We start from the raw sequence: 28,000 nt of genomic DNA on the forward strand, positions 1-28,000 counted from the left end.
AAAAATCTTTGGAATCCGTCAACTCTTCTCTTCAAACAAGTGTGGATGAAATCACTGAGTGGTGCGTTTCTAATGCAATGATCATTCATCCGATTAAAACAAAGAGTATGGTGATAACCACGAGACAAAAAACCCAATTAAGTCCTTTACAATTACAACTGTCAGTTGGTTCAACTCAAGTGCAGCAAGTTAGGGAACATAGATTATTGGGTGTTACCATTGATCAAGAGTTGAAATGGCAAACTCATTTGAGTAATATTTGCAAACTAGTATCAAAATATTTGAACTTGTTATCAAAATTAAGGCATTACGCAGATTCTGCAGCACTCAAAATGTTCTATTACGCCCACATAATGCCTCATATAAACTTCGCATCGACACTTTGGGATAACTGCAGTGATGTTCATTTAAAAAGACTCAATTCCTTGCATCGCAGAGCTGCAAAACTTATTCTGCATGATTTGAATAGGTCCACGGATGATAAACTAAAGCTCCTGAATTTCCTCCCCTTGAAAGATCAGTTGACGTTAAACAAGGCTGTGTTCATGTATAAAATTCCAAATGACGACTGTCCTAAATATTTGCAATCACATTTCAAACATGCCACAAAAAGATATGGGTCCCAAAAAATCATCTCTCCTATACCTCGCATAGACCTCTCTACAAATCGAGCTTAGCCTTCTCGGGAGCGTTTCTCTGGAACTCCTTCCCCCAACAGATAAGAAATGCAACTTCAGTGAAAATGTTTAAGAGACAGTCACGTTCACACATCATTCGTAAATGAAATGTCTTGTTCGATTGCTATTTTGTTAAACATTTTGTACTAGTGTTAACGGATGTGTAGCTGATCGGAGCAACTTTATTCCCAAATGAAAGGTATAACTATGTCAATGTAATTTTGTAATTTTTCAGTTCTCCTTATGAAATTCCTTAAATGCACATTGTGTTGCATTCCATACAATGTATTTCTGTATTTTATATGATTGAATTTATATTTTTGTATGTGCGTCTGTCTTTATGTGTTGTATAAAGGACAGGTTGGAAGAATAGGCTTTGCCTAAAACCTTTATCCTTTTGTAATAAAGTTCTGACTCTCTCTCTCTCTCTCTCTCTCTCTCTCTCTCTCTCTCTCTCTCTCTCTCTCTCTCTCTCTCTCTTTCTCTCTCTCTATCTCTCCCTCTCTCTCTCCCTCTCTAGTGGTGTGCACATGTATGCGATGATACGCAAACATACACATTAGACTTATTGCATGACCCTGTAATATATTTTCTTAATCTTTCTCAGTGAGCTGTCAATCAATTCTCCAATCCTGGCACTGAGTCTAGCACTAGATGGCGACCGTCTTCTCAAGCCTGTCAGGCTCACGTTCGATCACATCATGGTTGGTATCAACAGAGGACTATACTATTAGTTATCGTTAGATTTTACTGTGATATCAACATTTATCAGTCTGAATGTCGAGAAAGCTGAAATCATATCAGATCGATATCAAATTCGCTGGGAACTTCCTGCGCGATGTCAATTGATATACAGTTCCTAGTTGACCAATGACAACAGCATGTTTTGTCATGTGATCAGTAAAAATGCGATAAAGCCCTGTATTGTTAATTTCCCATTTACTTTTGTGTCAGTCAGACTCTGTAAGCAAAACGTCCCACCAGGTTTTATAAGAACAATAATCTAGCGAGGTTGCCGAACTTAACAATGGAATTACAGTACAACCTGTCTAGACCACCCAAGAGAGTGAATTAAAGTGTAAACAGGGACAAAATGTATTGTGCATTTTTTGGAGCGGTCGTCGTGGGTAGGGGGTCGTTACTGAGAGGTGGTCGCAGTGCAGGTTTGACTGCATGTACTTTCCTGGGACCATCATCAAATGAAATTAAGGGATAAAGCTGGATAGCTTAATTGATTTGACCATTTTCTGGGGTTATTTTCTACGAAATTCTTCCTTGGTCAGCCCGAGTAGAGCCACACGTTTTGATCACCACGAAGAGCTCAGAATGAGGTTTTATTATGGAAACACGGACATACAGCGACTGTTAGTAAATATGGAGATTACCAGTAGAAAATTGATAGCGCGTGTGGGTGGTGTAGTTTAGGCTGCCTAACTTATCAATAAATGAACATAGACTTCAGAGACTCGATCAAATAATTTCAATTTTGCAAAACAGAACAGCATTATCAGTCCCATAACATTCTATATTCCTGCTCTTAGACTGAAAAATTCCATGCATCGTAGATTCGTACCTTATTATCACTTTGAAACTTGAAATTACCCACCATAACAATTCCAGAAGATAGGATCTGCACGCGGAAAAAAACAACCATGGATTTTAACATCTCGGCCCAATTTTTATTTCTGTGATGTTTTCAGGTTAATTTCAGCAGTGCCTCATGTCAGTTCCTGGACTTTTCAGCAAGGTAGGTGATCACCGCTGTTGTCTTGTGCTACCTATCATCATTCATTGGTCGTGGGATGGGATGGGATACGGGGGCAGATGAGAGTGTGGTGAAACTTGGTAAGGGGAGATTCAATTGAAGGTTTTCTAATTTTACAATTTCAAGAGCAATATATCATTAATACCGGCAATAGAGGGGAGCATCTTCATTGGAAGAATTCCTGAGCTACGTCACACCCTCCTCAATTTCCAACAAGAAGGAGTGCACTGATCACTCAGTTTTATGTTTGTTCTTCGTTCTGTATATAGCTAATCTTTACGTTTCTTTAGCTTACTTTTTACAGTTTTTCATTGAGTAACCTTATAAATGGCGGTTTTCTTGCAGTCATTGAGGGCATCTGGTCATCAAACTCTTATTCTAGCTTATAGCACTAAAGGCCTAAAGTAGATGCAAACGTTGAAAAGCCTTTCTTGTATGCGAATTTGTTTCAGTGCCAAGGGCATCTGGTCAACAAAAGGATGTCGGGTGACAAAGTCCCACAGTACCATGACTGTGTGTGAATGCGATCACCTCACCAACTTTGCTGTGCTCATGAGTCCATACAGACCTGTAAGTTGATCAGTTTATGTTGGAATGTTTTGAAGATGTGTCCCTTGTTTTGCGTTCTTTCGTAAAAGTTGCTGTGCTTGAAGGTCCATGCAAGCATGTGGGTTGTTGAGTTCATTTTGAGCTGACATCATGCTGTTTTATTGTCTCTTCTTCTAAACTCTGCATTTGTGTCTGAACTTATTGTGAATGATTTATCTGGACTGAGCTGTACTATTCTGAGTCTGTGATCGGCAAGATAGATTAACACTACATTATGGTTCTGTGCAGACTAAGCTGATCGACATTGCTTACTCAACGTTGAATTTGAAATATGACATTGTGTTAGTCACAAAACTAACAGCAAGCCGCATGGGTAGCAGACTTCCAGAGGACTTTGGGACGCGCATGACATTTACATAGAAATGGATACACACAAACAAACAATGAACTCAATCGTGATTTATGTGAACACTCTCTCATGCGCGTTTGACCGGATTCACAACAGCTGTGGTTATGTTTCCAGGCGAATGAAGTCGCGAATGTGCTGAACGTCTTCTCCATCGTTGGTTGCAGCATCTCTATCTTCTGTCTGATCCTCACTCTCGCCATCTACTTCATCTTCTGGAGGTAAGAGCGAGGGCCCGTAGCTTAATGATACCACCTCCAAATGAAAGGCTCTGACTTTGGATCCAACGGGCAGCTTCTAATATAGTAAGGACGAATTTGTCCAACCTCCCATGTCATCAGAACAATGTGCATAGACCTGTTTGTGTCTGAGCCCCCTTCTTTTGAATGCGAATGCATATTTGTTATTACGCGTACTTAATATCAGAAGAATCCTTGTCAGTGTTTGGTGGGTCAATGAAATGCAAAATATCCAGCATGCACCGGCCAAATAGAGGGTGTGGGTGAGGGTGTCGTGAGACGGTCATACACGTAACATTTACCAATAAGAAATTGTATCCCATGAATACCGCAGGAGAAGAAGAATATAAGAGCATTGCATGACTGCGCTGTGCATGTATCAAGTGTAGTTTCAACTACAGGAAGCTCCGCTGTTGGTTCTCATTTTGGAAAGAGGGAAATGTGCTTACGGCTGACTATACATAAACCCTTCGTCTTTTGCGGTTGATTGAGCTAAGTGCATTGAACCATACTTGGCTTCTTAGCCCAAAACGGCATACGCATATTAAAACTGTTAGCAAGCATGTAAGAGTAAAACAATTCATTCTGGGTATGTGTGTGTTTTTCTCAGGTATGTGAAATCCGACCGCAGCGTTCTCCTTGTCCACATGTGTGTGGTCCTTGTCCTCGCTTACGTCACTTTCCTTGCTGGCGTCAACCGTGTGGAAAATGAGGTACGTCATCGTGACGTTGTACTGTCATTCAGGAGCCATCACTTTTTTACTTTCCGCGAAACCCGATTGAGAAGCACAGTAGTTTAGACCTAGAGAAAGCCAGATTGGCAGATTTCATTGAAAAGCTGTACTGGGATTTGCTTGGTTGCTTTGGTTTTATTTGTGGCGATAATATTTGTTAGGTTAACCTTTTTATTTGGTCACTCACATATTACTCGTTACTGTTTTAACCAGTGAACGTCTAGAATAGTACATAAAATCCACCAAGAGAAATCTATTCGTGAATCAAAATTACAAAAGTCTGTGGAGAAATAGTTTTAAAAAAATGAGAACATAACATTTCAAAATTCAGGAGCCCTACCACAGAACATTCCTTTTATGATTAGTTAGATTCATGAAGCAAAGCAACAGTGAGACTCTGTTCATCAATTAAACATTTCATCAGGTAACCTATTTGTCTGAATGCTCATTTCGAGGCAAATAACAACGAGGGTTTCAACTTACTGAAATACTAATTTCCTGATCGCTACAGAGTGTAAAGAAAAAGTCAGTTACAGCCAGTGTACTGCACTGCCTGTGGTATATTGTCCTCTTGTTTTTGATGCTCTGTGATGGATGTTTTGTATTATTAGTTATTAACATGGTCATCCAAAACAATATTCGAATTTTCATGTTTGTCCTCATTGCCATGTCATTTTCAGGTAGAAAAGATTCCGATATGCATTGGTTTATTAATTGTGATGACATTGATCAGTGCACTGGATTGGCAGCATGCACACGATGTTCTTACCAGATGGACTTTGACTCTGTTATTGACTTTCTCATCATTTTTGTTTGTAATTTAATGTTGTGTTTGGCTGCTTTAGATTGTGTGCACGGTTGTTGCGGGGCTACTACACTACCTGTGGTTGGTGGTCTTCTTCCTGATGCTGTGTGAAGGGATCGACATTTTCATCACCATCGTCATCATCTTCCCCACAAAGTCTGCTCTGGCCTGGCTCCTACTTACGGCCTATGGTCTGTATCATTTGTTATATTTAATATGTGTGGACTTATCAGAATTTAGTAACGGATAGCTTCTTTGTTTCCATTCCTGCGTTTGCTGTGTTGTGGCGTGTCCGTGAGAGTGTGCGTACTAGCATATTCCTGTTGGTCAGTATGTTTGTTCCTCTGCCTCTGACTCTGTGCGTTCCTTCAGAAACATAAACCTAATTCGAAGTTATGCTTTGTTTGACAAAAAACAATACACAGAACCCCAAAGCCTGCGTTTCTTCAATCTCACTCATCTATATTGCTCGTTCTTTCAGGTGTGCCTGTGATAATTGTTGGAGTTTCAATGGGCGTAACCAAGAGCCAGGGATACGGAGGGACAGTCTTGTAAGGCACATTCTTAATTGCGTATTCCCTTATGAAATGGTGGGGTATGGCTTATATCTGATCCACGTTTTTACTGTTCCATTCTGTTTTGTATGCTAATTGTCAAATGAGAAAGAAGCCGAACTTGACAGAAGATGATAATAATGATTCCAGATTAATGCTCAGTGCTTCTGGAAAAGTAGTATTGTTCATGCTGCTGCTGTAGTGGATTTTGATGATGTTGGTTGTAGTGGTCGTATTCTGTGTGCATGCCGATGTGGCATGCATTCACCTACTTTTTGTTGTAATTACGTTTGCTCAAGTCATTGCACGATGTAAAAAGAAGTAAACCGTGTTTTTATTGTGGCACCTTGTTGTGACCCGTTTTGTGGAGCGTTAATATTTTTACGTGAAATTCACGTGCTCCTTGTTCAGTTGTTGTGACCTGGTTTTGGTCGGAGCGTCACAAACTGCGTCGTTTAGTTCTAGAACACCGTGAGATTCACGTGCTTTTTTTCGTGTCTTGATTTTGAGGTGAGCCCTGCGAATCTGCGTTGCAAGTTTTAGAATACGTGTGACTCACGTGTTTTTAGCTTTGTGATGTCAGCTAGTTCCTTGGTCTTCTTTCTGTTAAATATACCGTTTTAAGTTTTGAGCATGCACGGAGTGCGTGATCGGTTACTGATTGGTTGTAAAATAGTAGTTTCACCCGATTCTGTCTTAGGAATGTTGTTGGTTGGTCAATCCGGTGACCTTTGACTTTTGAATAACTATTCCATGTTAGGTTTTTGTTTCCATAAATACCGCTGCTTGACTCCTGTCTCGTCAGTCGATCTGAGGGTTTTAGGAAGCGTTTGGTTTTGATGTAAACGTATGAAGGTTATCAAGTGAACCAACGGAGTGTTTCTTATGTTTTAACGTCAACGTAATGTTCTTGGAGACAGTTGTTTCTCAAGTGTGAATCGTTTTGTGCCCTTCGTTTGTGAGGCAACACGTTTTTGGTACTGCTGGTCAACCCACACAGCGCATAAGGTAATTTTGTTGTTACTTGTTTGTGTTGTGTTTTGGTCGCCATTTTGTAATGACTTTGTGAGTTGTTTATGTATAACGTGAGTTGAAAGTCTGACTTGTTGTAGTGTTTCTTTATTGTGTGTTCAACTGTTCTAGTGTTGTGAACGTACAGCAATGTTTTGTAGACGCTAGAAAGTCGCTAATGTTTATAATGATAACTTGTGTTTTCTGTGGTTAACGAAGTTCGAAGTGAAACGTTTTCTCCGACTTTTTCAGCCTTACGTTAAAAGAATTTAGGTAAAAGAAGCTTGCGGTCTGTGGTGATCGTTTGTAAACGGGCTTATTTCTTGTAACGTTATTGAGGGAAAGTGGATGAGTAAATATCTTGTTTGTGACTTTGATTAACGCAGGAACGTTGTCGTTAGACTTTTTTGGTATGACAGTTTGCTTTGTATTCTTGGCCTGATGAGTCAACGTTTTGTATTTTTCTGAAAGTAGCCATTTTGGTTTTAAACGTATGTATGCTAAGTTTCTTGAGTATTCTTAGCGCTTATGGTATTGTTGAACGTACGGAACGTAATTCTTTATTGTTGAACGTACAGAACGTAACTCTTTATTGTTGTTGAAGGACTAACCAACGAGTGTTTGGTAATTGTAACTTTCTTGTCTGTTTGTCTTCTCCTGTCTTGTGATTGTTTATTTTTCTTGTATTTACTTCTCGTGTCTTGTTAATGCTTTTGATACTTTTGCCATGTCTAATAATTTGTTTTCTTTTCTCTTTTTCTTTCTGTCCATAAGTTTTTTACCGCAATAAGTAGTATCGCAATACGTAGTATCGCATTACGTAGTACTGTAACTATATATGCATTACTGATACCTTAGTGTCAGATGTAAAATAATAAACCAGTACTTTTGCGCGTTATCGCTTGTAACCTGTGTTTGTCATTTCGTATGAACAATATGTAGTACCAGCCTCGCTCACGAAGGCGCGCACAGTAAAAAACTTTAGTTGCTGTCGTCCAGTAAAAAACTTTAGTTGCTGTCGTCCAGTAAAAAACTTAGTTGCTGTCGCCCAGTAAAAAACTTAGCTGCTGACGCCCAGTGAAAGAACTTTAGCTAAAGTAAAAAACTTAGCTGCTGACGCCCAGTGAAAGAACTTTAGCTAAAGTAAACAAACTTAGCTGAAGTCCAGCCAAGTGAATGTAAAGAACTTTTGTTATTGACGCTCAATGAACGTAAACGTAGCTGTTGATAACCAGCAAAAGACTTTATTGTTACCTGTCACTGTGTTAGTGAACCATAGTTTGACACAGATCAACTTGTCGGTTAGAGATCTTCCTACTCCATATCCGGCGCATCTTTTGTGACTTTTGTGTATTATCCCAAACGACCCTCAGATCGATTCATTTTACTTTATAAACAGATAAACCTTATGTAGGTTTTTAGTGCTTTTGAATAAGCGAGCATTGTAATGGAGGAGATTCCAGCTGATAAACCATTGGAAGCTTCAGGTTATGACATTAACGGCGATGAAGATGAACATTCTCAAAGGCCTAGGCGTGACATTAAGCCTACTGAAAAAGGTAGAGAGTACCAGATTGAGATCAAAACTAGAAACTTTGCAAGACAACGAACATTCTTGGAACGAGCAATCGGTGAGGTAGTAACAGAGCTTAACCAAGAAACTCCTAATCAAGAGTCGTTAACCAGTCAGAAACAAATTGTTTTGAGCATGTACAAGGATCTTGGTGACTTAGAGAAAGGTCTTCGTAGTATTGGTAGCGGTGAAACCATTCAGGAAAGTTGGGATGATGTTCAGAGAACAGTTCAGAACATTATGTTTGACATTGATCGAGCTCTTGACAGACAAACGACTAGCGTGCAGGTGGCTAAGGAGCCTACTTCCAGGCATAGCAGTGTTACACCTAGCGTTGGGTCATCCACCCACAAGTCAGCCAGTGTTAAGTCTGCCATTCATAAAGTAGCTAGCATTACGTCAGCCATCCACAAGTCAGCTAGCCACAAGTCAGGTATCAGGAGATCAGGTAGCCAAGTAGCTTCTCGCGCCGAGTCTCTCCGCTCTAAAAGTGTTAGCTCTGAAGACACTAAATTGGCTCTTAAATTAGAGGCTGCATCTCTGGCCATAAAAGTGGAAGGTGACGCAATAAAGGAAGCTCAGTTTAGTGAACTGGATCTCTTACAACAACAATATGCTGAGAGAACAGCAGCTAGGCAGACTGAGGAAGCTGAGAGAAATGCAGCTAGGCAGATTGAAGACGCAGCTAGGCAGGCCGAAGAAGCAGCTAGGCAGGCTAAGGAAGCTGAGAGAACAGCAGCTAGGCAGGCCGAAGACGCAGCTAGGCAGGCTAAGGAAGCTGAGAGAATAGCAGCTAGACAGGCCGAAGACGCAGCTGAAGCAGCTCTTGAAGAGATTAAACAGAAGAAGGCTTTGAGACAAATTCAGTCCACCGAATTAAAAACTAGCTTAAGAGAACAACAAGCTATGTTACAAGTATTGGAACAAGGTGAATCCGTTCAGCAGGATCTCCCCGATCTACCGTCAGTTGATTTGTTGAACACTAGGTTCCACCCTCATCCTTTCGTTCCCTTGTACAGTCTTGTAGCCCCTCCTCTAAACAATGAACAAACAGCGATAGGAATAGGGACAGGTGCTGCCGTCATTGCTGACCAAGGGACACACCAGTCAGCCTTGGACGCCACGTCTGTTCCTGTCTGCCAAGCTGCCGTCATTGCTGATCAAGGGACACACCAGCCAGCCTTGGACGTCACGTCTGTTCCTGTCTGCAACGCCGCCAGCACCCGTGACATCTCTACTGTCAACGCTGCTGTCACCAACTTCATCGCAGGAACCACAACGACTGAGCCACGACAGCACGCGTTACCTGTCGTGGACCTCGTCGTTGGAGTCAACGCCTCTACACGTGCCGCTAGTACCAACAACGCCACCTATGAGGCGTACGGACCTCAACGTAGAGAGGATGTCAACGCCCCCCATCACGCCGGAACGAGCGCTCCTTTCGTCCGTCAGGAGCCCTTCACACCCAACTACACGACGGCTGCAACTACATCCTCCATGCGGCCTACAGCGCTGCTGACCACACTGCAGCACCCTCTTGGTGCGTACACTGGTCAGCCGCCTCTGCACAACGTTGGACACTCAACGACAAGCGTCACAGGCTCTCGCCCGCCTGATCTCGACCACACAGGTTGGTCCTATCACCTACCAGAGACAAGGGAAGGTGATGAGACGCAAGGACAACACACCTACTTCCCAGAAGAACGTCACCAACGCATGGACCACAGACGTTTTCAAGTTACCCCACCCTGTTTCCCCTATGATACCCACCTACATCCCAAACCAGAGCCTTTCGTGCCCACATTCCTGGACCCACATCAGACCACCCCCAAAGTTATTTGGGGAAACGAAAACGCAAGGCCCCCTGCGTACATGAACTTTGACAAGGAATGTCATGCAGATCGTCCATTTGCCTCCTACCCCCCGTCTGCGTACTACCAACGTCCACTTGCTACTCCTGCCAAGCAGGACACTCCTATGGACTCTCTTGCCAAAACCCTATCAGACGCTCTGATGATCAACCGTTTGCCGATGCAGGAGCCGTGCATTTTTGTTGGTGACCCTCTCCAATATCCAATTTGGAGGTCGTCGTTTTCGTTCCTCATCGAGAGACAGAACATAACCAGCAGTGAGAAGTTATTGTATCTGCAACGGTACATCGGAGGTCAAGCAAAGGAGGCCGTGACCGGCTTCTTTCTGCTAAGAGAAGGTGATGCCTACGAGAGAGCCATGGAAGTGCTGGAAAATCGGTTCGGCAACTCATACGTCGTTTCGCAAGCTTTCCGGACCAAGCTGGACGAATGGACCCCAGTCAAAAGCAAGGATCCCAAGGGACTCAGAAGTCTGGCCGATTTCTTGCAGCAATGTTCCGTTGCTGCCCAGGAAGTTGGTGGACTGAGCATCCTGGATGATGCCCAGTACCTACGGAAGATCGTCGGAAAGCTCCCAGACTGGATGAGTCACAGATGGTCTAGAACAGTTGCTCGAACCAAGGTTGAAAAGAAGAGGTATCCTCTGTTCAATGAACTCGTGTCGTTCGTTACCCTCGAAGCAGACATTTCTAACGACCCTGTTTTCGGCTTGACAAGTGCATCGGGGACACCAAGAAAGTTCACAACGAACCTGTCAACCCTGACAGAGGATGTCTCCGCATGTCTGCACTGTCAACTTCCGGACCATGACGCTGGGACATGTAAGGAACTCATAGAGAAGCCTCTGGTTGAGATACGAGATTTTCTGTTCAAGAACCGTATCTGCTACGGATGTCTCAGAAGTAAGGATCACCAGAGCCGTCAATGTATGCAGAAACAGACGTGCAAGAAGTGCAAGAAGGCTCATCCCACTTGTCTTCATGATGACAATTTCAAGTATCAGAACAGTATGAGTGAAACCAAAGGGGCGAGTGAACACAAGAACAATTACCGTACCTCTGCTGCTGACGTTCAAGAGCCACTGTCATCGTCGACCCCTACGGTGTCTGCTCTTAAGGCCAGCGAGGAAAACAGCATCGGTTTCACGTCTATGATCGTTCCCGTTCTCGTTTCCAGTGACTCTAACCCCAACGTAGAAGTGCTGACGTACGCACTACTGGACACTATGTCCAACGCCACTTTTGTAGTGCAGTCAGTGGCTGAAGAAGTTAAAGCCAAATCGCAGCCGACTACACTCAGGGTCTCCACACTGACTGAGGACAATGCTATGGTCTCCGGCAGGAAGTACTCTGGATTGCGTGTCCGCTCTCCTACCTCCAGTGAGTTTGTCAGGCTCCCTTCTGCCATCTCACGACCTTATCTGTCCGTTGACCCCACGCAAATCCCCACCTCAGAGACTGTCAAAGCTTACCCACATCTCCAACACCTGTCTCCTAAACTGCCCCCCTTGTACCCTGACTGCGAAGCAGGCCTCCTTATTGGCTACGACTGCGCTGAAGCCCTCATGCCCCTAAACGTTGTCCAAGGACTGCCATTTGCAGTAGAGACTAAGTTAGGTTGGAGCATCGTCGGCAAGGCACCGCATTCCGTCGCCTTTGATGGCATAGGCTCGTCCATGCACGTAGTCGTCAAGCCAGGATCAAGAAAAGAAGAAAGTGCAGCTCACGTCTACAGAATACAGGTGGATGAGGTATCGTGTACTGACCTACTACACGTTATGGAGAGAGACTTTGCTGATAGTGACACAGGATCCATGTCTCAAGATGATGTGAAGTTCATGAAGATCGTGAAGGAGAACGTGAAGGTCAACGAAGCTGGTCACTACGAGATGCCTCTGCCTTTTCGGCCAGAACAACCGTCTCTTCCTGACAACAGAGGTGCCGCAGTCAAGCGTCTCATGGGACTGAAACGCCAGTTTGAGAAGAAGCCTGGGTACCGTGAAGACTATATCAAGTTCATGAACGTGATTTTGGAGCGAGGTGACGCTGAACTGATTCCCAAGAACGAAGTCGAGGTCCCAAATCGCTGGTACATCCCACATCACGGCGTGTACAACGACAAGAAGCCAGGAAAGATTCGTGTGGTTTTTGACTGTAGTGCACGTCACCTAGGCACGTCCTTGAACGATCTTCTCCTACAAGGCCCAGACCTAATCAGCTCCCTTTCCGGCGTTCTCTGTCGTTTCCGCAAGGGTCCCATAGCATTTTCCTGTGACGTGGAAAAAATGTACCACCAGTTTCACGTCTCCGAGCCCCATCGAGACTTTCTGCGCTTCCTTTGGTGGAAGGACGGTGATACGAGTGGCCAGCCGCTTGACTACCGCATGAAGGTGCACATTTTCGGAGCTACATCGTCTCCAGGCTGCGCAAACTTCGGCCTCAAGCAGGTGGCAAAGGACAACGCCAAAATCAGCGCCAAGGCATCAGCCTTTCTGCAGCGTGACTTTTATGTCGATGATGGACTTCAAGCCAAAGACTCTGTTGAAGAAGCAGCAGATGTGCTCATGAAGGCTAGAGAAATTTGTGAACACGGACAATTGAGGCTGCACAAGATAGTCTCCAACTCAAAGGAACTTTTAGAGTACTTCCCCGACTCTGAAGTTACGTCAACCAAGGCCACAGAACTCGCAGTCCCTTGTAGCACACCAGAAATTGAGCGGACTCTTGGCCTTCACTGGTGCACTGATGATGACACGCTGGGTTTCACTGACAACCCCAGACTGGGTCCCTCGAACAGAAGAGGAGTTCTCTCTACAATTGCATCAGTCTACGACCCCCTTGGTTTTCTGGCCCCCTTTTTGCTGACTGGAAAATTGATCCTCCAGGAACTATGTCGCCAGGAGCTCGGCTGGGACGATCCGCTGCCACCATCGCTTCAAGAACGTTGGGAAGAGTGGCTGAAGGATCTATCCCGACTGGGTTGCGTCAAGATACCCAGGAACTACTTGCCCACAGACTTTGGCACCGTGAAGAATGTAGAGCTACATCACTTTTCAGACGCGTCTACAGCAGGATACGGCCAGTGTTCGTACCTTCGCTTTGAAAATCATCTAGGCAACATTCACAGTACGCTTGTAGTCGCCAAAGCACGCGTGGCTCCGCTTCGACACGTCACTGTCCCTCGTCTGGAGCTAACGGCAGCAGTACTTTCTGTCAAGATGGCAAGATTTCTTCAAGAACTGGACTTTGAGAGCATTGAACATTTCTTTTGGACTGACTCTATGATTGTACTCGCTTATTTGAAGAACGAGTCCAAGCGTTTTCACGTCTTTGTCGCAAATAGAGTCCAACAAATACGTCAGTTCTCACAGGCCAGTCAGTGGAATCATGTTTCTACAAAGGAGAACCCAGCTGATTATGCATCACGGGGATTGTCTGTGAGTGACCTCATGACATCAGAGTGGTTCCATGGTCCCGCGTTCTTGAGCCAGTCCCTTCCGGAATCAGATGACTTTTTCGAGATCCCAGATGACGATGTTGAGGTGAAAGTGTGCAAGGCTACTACCTCTAAAGAAGTGTCTGTTCAGTCGTTTGAGCAGATCGCCCGACGATTCTCCTCCAAGACATCTCTGATAAGAGCCATGGCTGTTTTGGTACGCAAATGCAATGCCATTAAGGGGCACCAGTCGTCTCCCCTTGAAGTGCTTGAAGTCACTGAGAAGAAGTTCATCGAATGTCTTCAGAAAGAACATTTTGAACGCCCAACGCCTTCTTTACGTAACCAGCTTCAGGCACTCAACGCTCACAAGGACGTTGATGGAATACTGAGAGTATATGGTCGCTCTCAAAATTCATCATCCTCTTCAGCTGACAAGTTTCCCATACTACTACCTCGAGACAGTCACTTCTCTTTCCTGGTGGCTCAGGACTGTCATGCTGCGATAGCCCACCAAGGGAGAATGTTCACGATCAACCAAGTACGAGCCAGCGGTTTCTGGATCATTGGCATTCGTCACGTCGTCTCCTCGTTGGTGCGCCGCTGTGTTCACTGCCGATGGCATCGCTCAGGGCCAGCTGGACAGAAGATGGCCGATCTCCCTCCAGAGCGTCTTGACCCATCCCCACCGTTCACGTACTGTGGCATTGACTGTTTCGGCCCATTTCACGTCAAAGATGGACGTAGGGAGGTGAAAAGGTACGGACTGATCGTGACGTGTTTTGCCTCTAGGGCAATCCACATTGAAACCCTGGATGACATGTCAAGTGATTCCTTCATCAACGCCCTACGCATTGTTGTCTCCATGCGAGGAAACATATCACGCATTTGGTGTGACAAAGGAACGAACTTTGTAGGTGCATGCAATGAGTTCAAACTGGCATGGAAGGAGATGGACTCTGAACGACTGACATCAAAGATGCTGGAAAGCAAATGTGAGTTCAAGTTCAACCCCCCTGCAGCTAGTCACATGGGTGGCGTTTGGGAGCGTCAGATCCGGACGATACGCAGCATCCTGAATGGTCTTCTCAGAAGATCAGGCCAGCGTCTCACTACCTCATCACTTCGTACGTTCCTATACGAGGTGATGGCCATCGTGAACAGTCGACCACTGTCTGTCGAGTCACTGGAATCGGCAGATGGACCACGCCCTTTGACCCCCAACCACGTCCTCACCATGAAGTCAGGTGCCATCCTTCCGCCCCCTGGTGTGTTTGAAGATCCAGACCTGTACGCCAGGAAACGTTGGCGCTGTGTCCAGCGGATGGCAGACGAATTCTGGCTGCTATGGAAGAGCCAGTACCTTTCACTTTTGCAGAAACGTCGTGTCTGGCAACGTCCCCAGGCAAACGTACAGGTGGGAGATGTTGTTGTCTTGCATGACCAGAACTTGTGCAGATCAGAGTGGTGCATGGCTCGTGTAGTCGAAGTGATGCCGGGATCTGATGGACTGGTCAGACGAGTGAAAGTGCATGTTGGAACAAAGGCTCTAGACAATCACGGCCGTCCCACTGGTGATAGTCGCATATTAGAGCGACCTATTCACAAAATGACTGTGTTAGTAGATCGTGAAAATCACAAAGACAAAGCTGTGTAAGCGAACTGAAAGAACATTGAACTTTGGAGTGTGTTTCCAATTTGACAGTTGTAGATTGTTGCAGTTTGTTTTTATACCAGATGATGTAACAGACATTTATGGTTTAAGTGGTGCGTTTTTTTTTTTTTTTTTTTATGCCGTCGAGTAAATGACTAACGGCATTTAGTTGAAACGTGATGTGTTGAAACACTGAAAATGATTGAACCATAATATTGTGTAAATGTTTTGCAACACAATGATTTTGAGTTGTAAATTTGAAATGTCTAAATCTGCGTTATTCTTCTTTTGATATAAGGAATATATTTGTACAAAGGTTTTTGAAGTAAATTATATTAATATAATTTCCGGTGGGAGTGTGCATGCCGATGTGGCATGCATTCACCTACTTTTTGTTGTAATTACGTTTGCTCAAGTCATTGCACGATGTAAAAAGAAGTAAACCGTGTTTTTATTGTGGCACCTTGTTGTGACCCGTTTTGTGGAGCGTTAATATTTTTACGTGAAATTCACGTGCTCCTTGTTCAGTTGTTGTGACCTGGTTTTGGTCGGAGCGTCACAAACTGCGTCGTTTAGTTCTAGAACACCGTGAGATTCACGTGCTTTTTTTCGTGTCTTGATTTTGAGGTGAGCCCTGCGAATCTGCGTTGCAAGTTTTAGAATACGTGTGACTCACGTGTTTTTAGCTTTGTGATGTCAGCTAGTTCCTTGGTCTTCTTTCTGTTAAATATACCGTTTTAAGTTTTGAGCATGCACGGAGTGCGTGATCGGTTACTGATTGGTTGTAAAATAGTAGTTTCACCCGATTCTGTCTTAGGAATGTTGTTGGTTGGTCAATCCGGTGACCTTTGACTTTTGAATAACTATTCCATGTTAGGTTTTTGTTTCCATAAATACCGCTGCTTGACTCCTGTCTCGTCAGTCGATCTGAGGGTTTTAGGAAGCGTTTGGTTTTGATGTAAACGTATGAAGGTTATCAAGTGAACCAACGGAGTGTTTCTTATGTTTTAACGTCAACGTAATGTTCTTGGAGACAGTTGTTTCTCAAGTGTGAATCGTTTTGTGCCCTTCGTTTGTGAGGCAACACGTTTTTGGTACTGCTGGTCAACCCACACAGCGCATAAGGTAATTTTGTTGTTACTTGTTTGTGTTGTGTTTTGGTCGCCATTTTGTAATGACTTTGTGAGTTGTTTATGTATAACGTGAGTTGAAAGTCTGACTTGTTGTAGTGTTTCTTTATTGTGTGTTCAACTGTTCTAGTGTTGTGAACGTACAGCAATGTTTTGTAGACGCTAGAAAGTCGCTAATGTTTATAATGATAACTTGTGTTTTCTGTGGTTAACGAAGTTCGAAGTGAAACGTTTTCTCCGACTTTTTCAGCCTTACGTTAAAAGAATTTAGGTAAAAGAAGCTTGCGGTCTGTGGTGATCGTTTGTAAACGGGCTTATTTCTTGTAACGTTATTGAGGGAAAGTGGATGAGTAAATATCTTGTTTGTGACTTTGATTAACGCAGGAACGTTGTCGTTAGACTTTTTTGGTATGACAGTTTGCTTTGTATTCCTGGCCTGATGAGTCAACGTTTTGTATTTTTCTGAAAGTAGCCATTTTGGTTTTAAACGTATGTATGCTAAGTTTCTTGAGTATTCTTAGCGCTTATGGTATTGTTGAACGTACGGAACGTAATTCTTTATTGTTGAACGTACAGAACGTAACTCTTTATTGTTGTTGAAGGACTAACCAACGAGTGTTTGGTAATTGTAACTTTCTTGTCTGTTTGTCTTCTCCTGTCTTGTGATTGTTTATTTTTCTTGTATTTACTTCTCGTGTCTTGTTAATGCTTTTGATACTTTTGCCATGTCTAATAATTTGTTTTCTTTTCTCTTTTTCTTTCTGTCCATAAGTTTTTTACCGCAATAAGTAGTATCGCAATACGTAGTATCGCATTACGTAGTACTGTAACTATATATGCATTACTGATACCTTAGTGTCAGATGTAAAATAATAAACCAGTACTTTTGCGCGTTATCGCTTGTAACCTGTGTTTGTCATTTCGTATGAACAATATGTAGTACCAGCCTCGCTCACGAAGGCGCGCACATTCTGGTTTAAAGTTTGTGGTAACTAATCTGGTGGCTGTGGTGGTGGCGGTTGCGGTGGTGTAAACATTTATACATTTGGTTGTTGAAACGAGAGAAGAGCTTTCCAGACGTAAATAATTAGCAGCATGCAATATATTAAAACAATAAATTTTTGTTCGCAGTTGTTGGTTATCACTTGAGGAGGGCCTTTTCTGGGCTTTTGTTGGACCTGCCGTGGCTGCTTTGGTGGTAAATATCAATGTTAATAAACTTTCTGTATGTGATTTGATTATTCATTAATTCTGGGCAAAGTGAAGCTTGCTAATATCCTACACTGGAGTATAGGGTGTACATGTTAATAAACGTTTCGTGTGTTTTTTTTAAATACAAATTGATTCCCTTAAGTTGATTGTTGAAGCTGTGAAAATATCTGGCACCATTAACAGCTATTGTGTTTTCAGCGTAGCAATAGGGTCCGATATTTAGATGAGACAAGTATAATGCCGACGAGTCGAAGACGAGTCGCATTATACTTGTTCGAGTTTAAATATCGGACCCTATTGCTACGCTGAAAACACAATAGCGTTTATATAGCTATTCTGACATTAAATTCTGTTTTAAAATCATGTTTTGTCGAGATAACCGGATGTTTAGCATTAGGTCAATATATGCTAGGAATCATATGACGTCATGACGTATCATGCTTGCTTACGTATATTCTATGTTCGAAAGTCTGATTTCTGTTAGGGATTCGCGTGATGAAGACTGCGGTATATCTGTAGATGATAAGATAGCAAGGATTGTCTCAGAAGAAACGACAAAATATTTCAGACCGGTAACTTCATTTCAACATCGCACTATACATTGGACGTTCTATGTGACAGGAGAGTTTGCTGATTTTGTGTTAAACATTGGAAAGATCGTCTGCTAGAATCAGAGATAGGTCGCTTCACATTGCAGCTTCTTGAACTTTGCAAGGTTTGTTGCCTGTTAAAGAACTGGATTTTACCCGTACTGTATGTCATCTACAGTAAGCAACAAAAAACACACACACAAAGCAAATGGCATCGTCTGTCGACTAGTCACAGAAACAAACCTGGCGAGGTATGCGTAAACTGTATACACGTGGAAGAAACCGGAATCATGCGTCTTTGTTATTGGGATATCGGCAAAAAATTACCAACTTCCGTAGCGTTATGCTTTGATGATCGCAATAGGGATGTGTGAGACCATCCAATCACAGCCCCCGAATTCTCCCACGTGTCTATTTGAATAGCTATATACATTTATAACAGGTTCAGGTTCTCACGTTCCAAGCTCCGTTTTTATATCATCACTCGTAAAGTGAAACCGGCACGGTTGGCCTAGTGGTAAGGCGTCCGCCCCGTGATCGGGAGGTCGTGGGTTCGAACCCCGGCCGGGTCATACCTAAGACTTTAAAATTGGCAATCTAGTGGCTGCTCTGCCTGGCGTCTGGCATTATGGGGTTAGTGCTAGGACTGGTTGGTCCGGTGTCAGAATAATGTGACTGGGTGAGACATGAAGCCTGTGCTGCGACTTCTGTCTTGTGTTTGGCGCACGTTAAATGTCAAAGCAGCACCGCCCTGATATGGCCCTTCGTGGTCGGCTGGGCGTTAAGCAAACAAACAAACAAACAAACAAACAAACTCGTAAAGTGTTGTTGTTTTGTACTGCAGGGTATATGACATATGCAAGCAGAAAGTGTCGTGTGCGCAACCTCTCGTATTGTGCAACCATGTTTGTAACTACATGGGAAAACGCATTTCTGATTTATTTTGCAGGCTAACTTTGTGGTCATCGTCATTGTCATCTATACAATGCTGAACTCCAGAGTCATGATAATGAAAGAAAAGCGTGAAAGAGCAAAGTGAGTATCACGTGATCTGTTTTCGCGGTTCATGATTAAATATCAGACAAATAACATTCACAGATAAGACTGATACCGGATTAGCGTTGTCTTTGATGTCAGAAAATGCTGCTTTTTAGAATAGGAATTTTATATGTTCATTTTCATTCTTGAACTGACATTGATTTGTGCATTGTTTGCTCCCATGATTTCATAAGTTTAATTTGTACCTAGACGAAACTAAACTAATGCGAAATGCTATTGCCTGTTTTCACATTAGTCAGAAGTATATTTGTAGACTTACTTTCTTGGACTGACATAATCTTTGAATGTTTGTTTTGCAGGGTCATGGTTAACCTAGGTGGTGGGTTCAAGTGCTAGTCTTTCGGATGAGACGAAAAACCGAGGTCCCTTCGTGTACACTACATTGGGGTGTACACGTTAAAGATCCCACGATTAACAAAAGGGTCTTTCCTGGCAAAATTGTATAGGCATAGATAAAAAATGTCCACCAAAATACCCGTGTGACTTGGAATAATAGGCCGTGAAAAGTAGGATATGCGCCGAAATGGCTGCGATCTGCTTGCCGATGTGAATGCGTGATGTATTGTGTAACAAAAATTCCATCTTACACGGCATAAATAAATCCCTGCGCCTTGAATATGTGCGCGATATATAAATTGCATAAAATTAAAATAAAATAAATAAATAAATCCCTGCGCTTAGAACTTTACCCACGGAATACGCGCGATATAAGCCTCATATTGATTGATTGATTGATTGAATTCAATTTGTGATAAGAAAAACAAATGTACTCTGTCCAGGCCTGAATTATGTGATAAATTTGATTGTTGTCGTGTCTGTACACAGTTGGATAGTGTAATGATAGTCTTGAAGACACGTGTTGCTACAGTAGAGAGCCTCTTTAGGCGGCGAAATTCTTGTCTTTCTCTTTCTTTGGGCATGTCCACCACGCTTAGCGTTGAACACACGCGTGTTGCCCCTCACAGGGCTAACACCTTTCCGCTTCCTTGCCGGAAATCCGGTTTTGTGCACAATTCTCTCGCCGGAAAATCCGGTTTACATTTCTTTTCTTTTTTTTTCTTTTTTTTAAATCCGATGTAATATTTTCGCCGCGCGACTGATCCGACTGTTCCCTTAACTGAAACCGGAAGAGCTCACGTGATGTGCGAAAAAGAGCGCCACTGGCCGCCATATTGCTTTTGTCTTGCATTCATTGAATCGAATCTTCAACCTTGCATTATGCGATGTATTTCCGAAAACTACGCTTGCAGTGTTGCAAAAACTACGCAAATAAATGAAGGCACCCATGAAAGCCCCTTTATGTGAGCTTGAAGAACATGTGAAAATCAGAGAGGTTATCGAAGACTGAAGCAGCTGATGCGGGAAGGTAGTTTTTGCGTTCGGCCGTGTCGGAAACTTGCACCCAACCAGAGGCCCGGCGACCCTAGCCTTTCAGGTTTTTCAGAATGTGTTGGTGTTATCCCTGCCCTCAAGCGGTAAAGACAACGGGAATTTTGGTTCGCTAAAGCGGCGGATTGCCAGTGCTGATTTGGTCACACCTTCTGCTCTCACTGGTAGATCAACACATCAGATGCTGAGAACACAACTCAAAACACATTTTGATTGCTTAGTATATTTGTTGGCGCTGAAAAGCAAAGTAACACACCCCATCAAGTCTATATCGTCAACTCATATGTGAAGGTAAAATTTTGGTCCACAAAAACCTGAAAACTTATATTTGTATCAACGCTAAACTCCCTATGTGTTTTCAGGTCTGTGGTGAAAGCAATATGTGTGATGACTCCCATTCTGGGCCTGAGTTGGATCTTTGGCGTCATGTCCGTCAACGACGACACTGTGGTGTTCCAGGTCCTCTTTGTCGTGTTCAACTCGTTACAGGTTGGGACTGTTTTACATTGAATCCTAAGTGTGTGCTCTTGTTCTTTCTTAGAATGTGCTTCCTTCTTTTCTACCCAATCTTCTTTTGTGCCTGCTTCCTCTGTCTGTCTGTCTGTCTGTCTCTCTCTCTCTCTCTCTGTCTTCTCTCTCTCTCTCCCTCTCTCTCTCGTATGCGTATGTGTGTGTGTGTGTGTGTGTGTGTGTGTGTGTGTATGTGTGTGTGTGTGTAGTGTTCGTGTGAATGTGTGTGTGTGTGTGTGTGTGTGTGTATTTATGTTTTTGTTACGTGCGCAAAAGACTTAACCCAATGATGTTTAACCAGCCTCACACTTTGGCGGCATTGAGTTCCGTATTTCGCTTGTTAACAATGTAATTATTATTCTACTGTTATTAATACATAAGCTGTAGAGATGGCAATTTAAGGTTTTTTTTTAAATCAGTCTTTAATAAGCATAGTTATTTTGTTTCAGGGCCTGATGATTTTTATTCTACACTGCCTGCTGTCAAAACAGGTAAATTGTTGTGTCACGAGTGTGGTTCCACGAAGTTTAATGCAGCTGGCTGAAACTGTGTCCCTTTACGTTTGATTCTTTTTCATCTTCTTTTTCTCCCTATATGTCTCTCTTCTCTCTCTTTCTCTCTCTCATCCCCCCTCTCTCTCTCTCTCTCATCCCCCCTCTCTCTCTCTCTCATCCCCCCTCTCTCTCTCTCATCCCCTCTCTCTCTTTTTTTCTCTCTCTCTCTCTCTCTCTCTCTCTCTCTCTCTCTCTCTCTCTCTCTCTCTCTCTCTCTCTCTCTCTCTCTCTCTTCTAGTTACACGTGTACACACTTTTACAGGTAAGGGAGGGTATGCAGCACAAACTACGACGCTATCAGACCAATTCCAAAGGTGTAGATGACTCGTCATCAAAGTATGTCACTCAGGTGAGACAATTGCTTCTCCTCCTTTTGCCTGTAACAACCCGAAGGAAAGTTTTCGATTCCTGACTTTGACAAATTGACAGCCTCGATCAAATATTCATCTGCAGTGTGATAGAAAATATTTTCCCCTTTTTTTAAATGGCTGAATGTCCCTCAATATTATACTTTTCACACTTCTAAGGTTCAGATATGACGGAAGTCTGGTTGACCCTTGTCGAATTCCAAGGGTCATGTTGGGTCAGTAGATTGAAAATTATCATTTGTTAAGGTTACAGTTTTGGAACTTCAGACTCTCAGGGTTGGATTGCCTCCAGACATGTCCCAAGCTTGGTTGACCCTACTCAAGTTTCAAGGTCATTGTGGGGCCATTTTTGATACAAAATGGCAATTGTAAAGGATAGCTTTTAAACTTTACACACTCCCATGTTTGATGACCTCTAGAATTAATTTTACCAAAGTCTGCTTGGTGTTTGCACATTTTGAATTTCAAAGTAACCGTTGAGTCATGAAAACCTATCATGTTCACGAATATTTTTTAACCTAGATCTTTGTAATTTCACACACTTGCAGAGTTTAATAACATTAACAGGGTCCGGACATGACTCTCGTTTGGTCGATCCTGTTAAGTGTTACGGGTCATAACGGAGGTCAAGTTCAGTTCAATAAGCAGACAACTACTATTTTCTTGAGCGTTTATAGAGCTATGGCATTATACCATTTCTGACTCGTTAAGTATGACGAAAGCAAGTCGTGCGGGCACTCATTTCTTCTTGTTCGTTGTCACCATAGTAATCATTGTGAAGCTTAAACTTCATAGTTAATCTTAAAGGCACAGTAAGCCTCCCGTAAACCATCACAGATCTATACTGTCATGTAAAATTGCTCGCTCTTTACGGAGGGCACTTAAGATTTTCTCAAGCGGTGAGTGTTTAAATGAAAGGGTGTTTGTACTGTGTGTAAAAGCCTGACAGTATCTGTGATGGTTTACGGGAGGCTTACTGTGCCTTTAACCTAATAATTTGTAACAATGCCTGTAAAATATTGACAGAGAGAATCCTCATATATTTGGATGACTCAAACTTGACTATGTCCTACCCCCCGCGGGTTAGGGGGAGTCCCATATTGGTTGGGACGAGAAAGAATTTACCCGATGCTACCCAGCATGTCGTAAGAGGCGACTAACGGATTCTGTTTCTCCTTTTACCCTTGTTAAATGTTTCTTGTATAGAATAATTATAGTCAATGTTTGTAAAGATTTTAGTCAAGCAGTATGTTTGTTTGTTTATTTGTTGCTTAACGTCCAGCCGACTACGTAGAGCCATATCAGGACGAGGAAGGGGGGGATGAAGGGGGCCACTTGTCAAGCGATTCCTGTTTACAAATGCACTAACCCATTACTTGTGTCCCAGCAGGCTTTAGTAAAACTAAATTAATACCTACTGGAAGATTACCAGTTTCCAGTATGTTAAAATAGGCTTAACCTATCTACTGCTGGGCTTACATCAGAACACTAACAGATTAAACTATACATGAATCGCGAGACAAGCGGCAAGAGAAGAGATTTTTTGGAAAAAATACAGGTGAATGAGCAAGAAGGCAGAAAAAAGAAAAGAATTCATGAAGAAAAAGAGAGCATGACAGGAAAGAGGAACCAAAAATCTACCTAACAGCAAACTAGAAAGCTCCTGCGGTTCCAAAAACAGGAGGGGCCTTTAATTTCATAACCGCAGTGCCCCACTGCGGGAAAATGTTAAGTCCTTTGTACTGGAAACTTGCATTCTCCCAGTAAGGTAATATATTGTACTACGTTGCAAGCCCCTGGAGCAAATTTTTGATTAGTGCTTTTGTGAACAAGAAACAATTGACAAGTGGCTCTATCCCATCTCCCCCCTTCCCCCGTCGCGATATAACCTTCGTGGTTGAAAACGACGTTAAACACCAAATAAAGAAAGAAAGAAAGACTATGTCCTCTTAATCGATCGGCGTTTGTTAGCTTTGGTACCCTTGCACTCTTTTGTGACTGTTAGCATCACGAGTCCAAATGTTCTTACCTCTCCCAGGTATGTTCTTATTTTGTTTATTTTACAGAAGCAGACAAGCGAATCCAATATGTCATCAAATGACTTGGACCGAAAAAGTGAGTTGTAGATTGAAAACGTGTTTAAAGTATGCAAATGTTGTGTAGTATGTGTCTGTTTCATAATTTTTCATGTTATCAATTTGGCAAAATGTTCGCATTAGAGGTTGCATTTTTGGGTTTACAAAATTTGACAAAGATTGACAAAATCAAAGATTATTATATGATTAGATTGTTGACATTCTTGTCGGAATTACTCCAGCACTGAGGAATCCTGTTTATCATGATGCAGTGGTAACAACACTTGTCAATGTCTGTCTTTCTCTCATGATGTCACGTGCTGCATCTTGAAGGGCGTAACCTAGCAACGCTTGGCCTGCCACACACTTTTCACGCCTTCTTCTTCAATTTGTTTTCTTTCAGCTTCGTTCACAAGCAAAACTTCGTTTTCTCTGAGATACAGCTTAGTCAGGACAAAGTTTAACAACAAAAACATTGAAACGTCACGAGACTAAATTGTACATTTTTTTAAGTCGTTGCTAGGACCTTCACACTCCGCACACATATCGGTTTTAACCAGTTATTGCAGTATATCTAGTCTACAAATTGTAGATGGTATGTTTACTGCTGTGATCTTAATGCTGATGTTGTTTTTGCTTAATCCGTACTGATGTATTCTCTCTTGATAGTGTTGTATACATTTATTTCGTGATTTCATTAGGTATTTGGTGAGTTACCCAGCTATTTCTTTATTTTCTCATTTCACAAAATTGGGTTAATCATTTATTCCTTTATGTGTTATTCAAATATTTCTTGTGCAATTATGATCCATTTACATATTATTGTCTTTACGAATAGAATAATGTTGTTCGTCGGTGTTTTTTTTTAAGGTACTGATCATGGTATACCTATTTGTAAAGTTATTTTCATTTGTTTCTTGCAGCCGGCACTGTCCTCCGCCGACAGATGCGTGCGAGTGACTCAGTCCACTAAACCACAGCAACATCAGAGGCGCGGTCAGCATCACCCGCCTGTCCGTCACCCTTCTGGGCCATCCCCATTCCAACAGCCCCACCCCTCTTCTTTTTACCGATTGGCTGCCAGCGCCGATAATGTAGGCTCCAGCGCCAAGAATGTAGGCTCCTCCTACTACCAGCCTTTCGCCACTCAGAAACAAATTCATAAACGTCATGGCAACAAGAGACAGCCCACTCAGGTGGATGCCAAGCCCTCAATGTTGTACCGCGAACCACCTGTTGCCTACCAGTGAATTCCTTCAAATCCTTGTCAGTGGACCCTTCGGATTTGTTTAGATCTATGTTTCATGAGCCGAAGAATTCTCGTATCCAAGCTGCAACCAATCAATTACCTCGCGCAACATTCTCACGCAATGAACTAGGCTTCAGAATCACCTCAAAGTGATGAATGAGGTAAAAGAATGCATTTGACTCCAAACAAGTGACGCATTTTTAGCCCATTTGATACTTCAATACCTTCACCAGTCAAAATACAAGTGAACTGATCAGCATGGCATGCTGAAAGGGCTGGGGGGTTCAGGGGTGTGTGATGTCTTATCGGAACAGTCTATAGATCGATGAGCATGTGCCAGGACGTAAAAGAGAGTACAGAACATATATCTGGAATTCTGTTGCGTGGAATTCAGCTTCACATTAATCTGTCGGAGCCTTTGAAGTATGGTGAAGGATTAAGACCGACACAAAAATGTTTTTGTATTCACTGTAAGACTTCGATGACGACATACACATGCTAATGTCTGAAAAATATTTGCTACTTATGACAGTTGATTATGGTAAGACGTGTTTAGTCGGTTTCTTTATTCTTGAAAATGTTTGTGTTTGCCTAACTGATGTGGACTTACTTGAAATGTTTTACTTGTACCTAGGTTTAGTCTTGGACAAAGGCATAATTTAAGACTTTTACCACAACATAGACGCTCAAAGTGCAAAGTACCTGAGACTTTAGGATAGGCTACGCTGTGTTTGTGACCGCCATGAAAGTGTAACATGTTATGATATGAGGGATGTCAATGCAAATGCAATGAACGTTGTTGGCATTTGTAGTTGATTTGCATCAATACCAAGATCAGCAGACAGTTTTTGACTGTTAAGCAGTGCATGTCAGTACTCTCTATTTGCCCACATAAAGTGGAGTTTCTGTAAAAAGTGGGTTGCAGAATGGTAAAGCTGTGTGTTTGGTGCCTATGACTGACCACGGTGTGTGCGTTATTAATGTAAATACAGGGAATGCTGGCATAACGAGTTCATTTGCAACAATACCTTAGTAATTGTTTTGACTGCTTACTGATGCATGTTGATGGGGCGGGGATGTAGGTCAGTCAGTAGCGCCCTGGATTTGTATCCAGTTCACCGCTGCCAGCGTGAGTTCGTCCCCACGTTCGGCGAGAGATTTATTTCTCAGAGTCAACTTTGTGTGCAGACTCTCCTCGGTGTCCGAACACCCCCGTGTGTACACGCAAGCACAAGACCAAGTGCGCACGAAAAAGATCCTGTAATCCATGTCAGAGTTCGGTGGGATTTAGAAACACGAAAATACCCAGCATGCTTCCTCCGAAAACGGCGTATGGCTGCCTAAATGGCGGGGTAAAAAAAACGGTCATACACGTAAAATTCCACTCGTACAAAAAAAACACGAGTGTACGTGGGAGTTTCAGCCCACGAACGCAGAAGAGAAGAAGTATTCTTGATTTGCTTACACAAAACGCCTTTCTTTGGTTATTAAAACTGTTGTACTTTTTTTTAATTCATATGGTCTAATCTGACGAGGACAATAGGTTTAGGGACTGGGTGGCCGAGTGGTAACGCACTTGCGCTCGGAATCGAGAGGTTGCGTGTTCGACCCTGGGTCAGGCCGCTATTTTCTCCCCCCCCTTTCCTAACCTAGGTGGTGGGTTCAAGTGCTAGTCTTTCGGGTGAGACGAAAAACCGAGGTCCCTTCGTGTACACTACATTGGGGGTGCACGTTAAAGATCCCACGATTGACAAAAGGGTCTTTCCTGGCAAAATTGTATAGGCATAGCTAAAAATGTCCACCAAATACCCGTGTGACTTGGAATAATAGGCCGTGAAAAGTAGGATATGCGCCGAAATGGCTGCGATCTGCTGGCCGATGTGAATGCGTGATGTATTGTGTAAAAAATTCCATCTCACACGGCATAAATAAATCCCTGCGCCTTGAATATGTGCGCGATATAAATTGCATAAAAAAAATAAATAAAAAAAATAAAAATCCCTGCGCTTAGAACTGTACCCACGGAATAAGCCTCATATTGATTGATTGATTGATTGACCGATATTGCAACGTCTACTTTTGAACCTGCTGACTTTGAGGATCACTGAACCTGTCAATTGCTCGACCTTTGTGTTTTTTACCTCCCAAGTAAGAGTGAAGGAATAGGTTGTTTTCTGTTTGTTTTGTGTGTGTGTTTTTGTTGATTGATTAGAAGGTTGAATTGCAAGTTTCATCTTTGTATGATCGACAGAACCATTTTGTCTTCTTATTTCTTCAAATTTTTACTTAACTTTAACTACCTCCGTAAGGTTTTCTGAACTTATTTCATTCAGTTCATTTCATTGTTTGATTATCTGGTGTTGTTTGCTTTGCTTGTTGTTTTTGACATGCATAACAAATCTGGTTTGTTTGTTTATTTGTTGCTTAACGTCCAGCCGACTACGCAGAGCCATATCAGGACGAGGAAGGGGGGGATGAAGGGGGCCACTTGTCAAGCGATTCCTGTTTACAAATGCACTAACCCATTACTTGTGTCCCAGCAGGCTTTAGTAAAACTAAATTAAATAAGATTACCAGTTTCCAGTATGTTA

At 42.7% G+C, this 28,000-nt stretch overlaps 1 protein-coding gene across 1 annotated transcript in view; it reads left to right on the top strand.

Annotated features, from left to right (window-relative positions):
* The window catches only part of LOC138961694 (adhesion G protein-coupled receptor B1-like), a 73,559-nt gene extending 45,602 nt beyond the window's left edge, over positions 1 to 27,957 (top strand). The window contains exons 15-28 of the mRNA XM_070333363.1: positions 1,285 to 1,381; positions 2,378 to 2,424; positions 2,895 to 3,012; positions 3,515 to 3,618; positions 4,247 to 4,349; positions 5,216 to 5,366; positions 5,657 to 5,726; positions 17,535 to 17,601; positions 19,155 to 19,240; positions 21,016 to 21,142; positions 21,613 to 21,654; positions 21,980 to 22,066; positions 24,152 to 24,200; positions 25,084 to 27,957. Coding sequence (XP_070189464.1) covers positions 1,285 to 1,381; positions 2,378 to 2,424; positions 2,895 to 3,012; positions 3,515 to 3,618; positions 4,247 to 4,349; positions 5,216 to 5,366; positions 5,657 to 5,726; positions 17,535 to 17,601; positions 19,155 to 19,240; positions 21,016 to 21,142; positions 21,613 to 21,654; positions 21,980 to 22,066; positions 24,152 to 24,200; positions 25,084 to 25,133 — 1,198 coding nt within the window. The 3' untranslated portion in view covers positions 25,134 to 27,957. The remainder of the gene's footprint in view (positions 1 to 1,284; positions 1,382 to 2,377; positions 2,425 to 2,894; positions 3,013 to 3,514; positions 3,619 to 4,246; positions 4,350 to 5,215; positions 5,367 to 5,656; positions 5,727 to 17,534; positions 17,602 to 19,154; positions 19,241 to 21,015; positions 21,143 to 21,612; positions 21,655 to 21,979; positions 22,067 to 24,151; positions 24,201 to 25,083) is intronic.
* The last annotated feature ends 43 nt before the right edge of the window (positions 27,958 to 28,000 follow it).

Source organism: Littorina saxatilis, linkage group LG3, assembly GCF_037325665.1.
Source record: "Littorina saxatilis isolate snail1 linkage group LG3, US_GU_Lsax_2.0, whole genome shotgun sequence".
Lineage (NCBI taxonomy): Eukaryota > Metazoa > Mollusca > Gastropoda > Littorinimorpha > Littorinidae > Littorina > Littorina saxatilis.